Raw genomic sequence first — 2,489 nt, 5'->3', positions numbered from 1 at the left:
CTAATCTTGATTGAAGTGCTATTTCATGGTATTTAGATAAGAAGACATTCTATAAGATAAGACGTCTATTAAAAATAATTGAACCCCAATAACAAGAAAACAATCTTCACATCTTCATTCATGTGCATAAGGAAGCTAATCAAAAACCAGCTGAAATTGAGGGAGATATAAGAATAAAATACAGATACTTCAGGATTACATTTGCTGCAGTAGCGCGACATTACTTGCAGCAGAAGCAGAAATCTAAATAATAAAAGAGATCAACTGTGAGAAAAACAGTAGACGGAACAGATGGTGTTTGTGTGTGTGTGTGTGTGTGTGTGTGTGTGTGTGTGTGTGTGTGCGTGTGTGCGTGTGTGTGTCTGTCTGTGTTCGCTGCAGCTACAGCAGGTGTGGGCGGCGCCTGTTTGTCACTTACTGAGGAATGAAGTCCACGTTACGTCAAAGAGGAAATAAAACGCCACCCTGCTATTTGAACGCTCTCATTTCTCTGAGTCTACAACAACTGGTGAACAGCTGAAGACCGAGCTTAGACAGATCAAAAACTAAGAAACTAAAGTCTAACTTTAGACAGATAGGCGAAACTCATCTGCTTGCCTTTTGGTAAAAGTGCCAAAAAACAACAACAATAACAACAATAACAACAACAACCGTGCGCAATTACGCATAGAAAAGAACAATGAGTGCCACAACCGCTATGGAAGTGAACGTCGAAGCCAGACGGATCCTGGCCGTGTCGATAAGCAAGCTGTACGCTTCCAGGACCCAGAGAGGCGGACTGAGACTCCACCGGAGCCTTCTGCTCTCCATGGTCATGAGGTCTGCCCGGGACATCTATCACTCCTCCCGGGAGATCGAGGGGCAAACATCGGAGGAGCCGATGGAGACCAGCTCCAGCCCGGTGGAACAAACTGTGTTACCCGAGCCTCAGCCTGAACCCCAGCCGGCACTGAACTCAGTCGAGCCGCCCACAGAGGTGCCGGACAACGAAGGAGAAGAAGAAGAAGAAGAAGAAGAAGAAGAAGGGTGTGATAGTGAAATCACAGAGGACAAAGAGAACATGAGCCCGACGAAGCAGTCCAGGAAACGCCGGGGCAAGGCGTCGGCGGCGCCTGACTTCCTTCCCAGCAAGAGGGCGAGGCTGGAGCCCGGGGAAGAGAGGTATGCGGCCCCGATGGGCAGCTGTCGCGCCGGGGCCGGGGACTCCCTGAGCGCTTTGTCTTTAAATCGGGTAATACCTGCCTTCTGAACAGATGGAGCAAGAAAATAGCCTCCATTGAGACTTTGGAGTGAAGTGATTCTGAACTCCTCGTTAAGGGCGGTTTGACCCCCCCCCACCCACATTGCACACCAAGGAGCTGACCTACATCAGCGGTCCCGGGACAGAGGGATTACCGGGACCATGGTGCAAGCTCTCCGGTCGATCTGAATGTGCCTGCCGGGCTGGTAAAGCCCCTTACAGAGATCAAGCAGAGAAGGAGAAGAGACTAAACCAGTCGTAAAGGAGTTACGGCCGGAAAGTTTGAGGAAGAAACTGAACGGGAACTGGTTGTGTTGCCTTTTGTTTCCCGGTGATTCACCTTCAGTAAAAAATGAGTCCAAACAAGTGACTGTCGCTGACTCAAAGTGTGTGTATGTGTGAATCAGCAGAGAGTCAGAGAAGAAGTGCAGTGGTTGAGCAACACACCCACACATGTACAGGACTACCAGGGGATTTCCTGTCTGTATATACCGGGATATCAGACTCAACCACTGAAAGAGGAAGGACAGTTTGGGGCAGACTCATACTCACACACACACACACACACACACACACACACACACACACACACACACACACACACACACTTAACTGCTGCTGTGGACTTTGAAAAGTCATACTACTGCTATAGGGGACTGTCCTGTATACTTTGTTCACATGGTGCTTTGAGAAAAAAACAACAACCAGGCTGTCCACATGGTGTTGGAAGCCCAGTAATCTAAACTTTCTGTGTATTTATGTCACTGAAATGTTCTTATCCTTATCAGCCCTGTGAAAAAAATATTACCTCACATTCCAAGCTGCTTTTTTGATTGAATTAATGGTGTAAATATTTTTTAATAAACACTTTGAAAGGTATACCTCAGTTGTCCTGCTCTCTTTGTTCATGCCGTTATTTAAGGTTTAGGTGATGTTTAGAGTTGCTGATTGACATGCACTCTCTTGAACCTCTCCCCCCTCACTTCTTATTTCCAAATTAAAGAGCTAGTGGTCTATATTAGGCCACAGTTTACCGGGTCAATCCTTTTATAAGAGGGAGGATGTCTGTACAACCCAGTGCCAGTCTGGCTTGCTGCCACTAATCTTCATGCTTAGAGTAGGGAACACACACACACACATTTAAACAAACAAACTCTCTCACACACACACACACACACACACGCAGCTTCCCGGGTCATAATATTTCCTGTGGATTACGGCAGAATTCTGAATCACATCCTTCCTTCCC

The 2,489-nt window shown here is 47.0% G+C and overlaps 1 protein-coding gene across 1 annotated transcript; it reads left to right on the top strand.

The window, feature by feature from the left end:
• Positions 1 to 468: 468 nt before the first annotated feature.
• Positions 469 to 2,119, top strand: ier2b (immediate early response 2b). The gene has a single exon (XM_078274405.1). It carries the CDS (start codon positions 680 to 682, stop codon positions 1,247 to 1,249), a length of 570 nt encoding a protein of 189 aa, XP_078130531.1. The 5' UTR covers positions 469 to 679; the 3' UTR covers positions 1,250 to 2,119.
• The last annotated feature ends 370 nt before the right edge of the window (positions 2,120 to 2,489 follow it).

The sequence above is a fragment of the Sander vitreus genome, chromosome 2 (assembly GCF_031162955.1).
Source record: "Sander vitreus isolate 19-12246 chromosome 2, sanVit1, whole genome shotgun sequence".
Taxonomy (NCBI): domain Eukaryota; kingdom Metazoa; phylum Chordata; class Actinopteri; order Perciformes; family Percidae; genus Sander; species Sander vitreus.
Note: the sequence above shows the minus strand (reverse complement) of the source record. Positions and strands in the feature narration are given on the sequence as shown.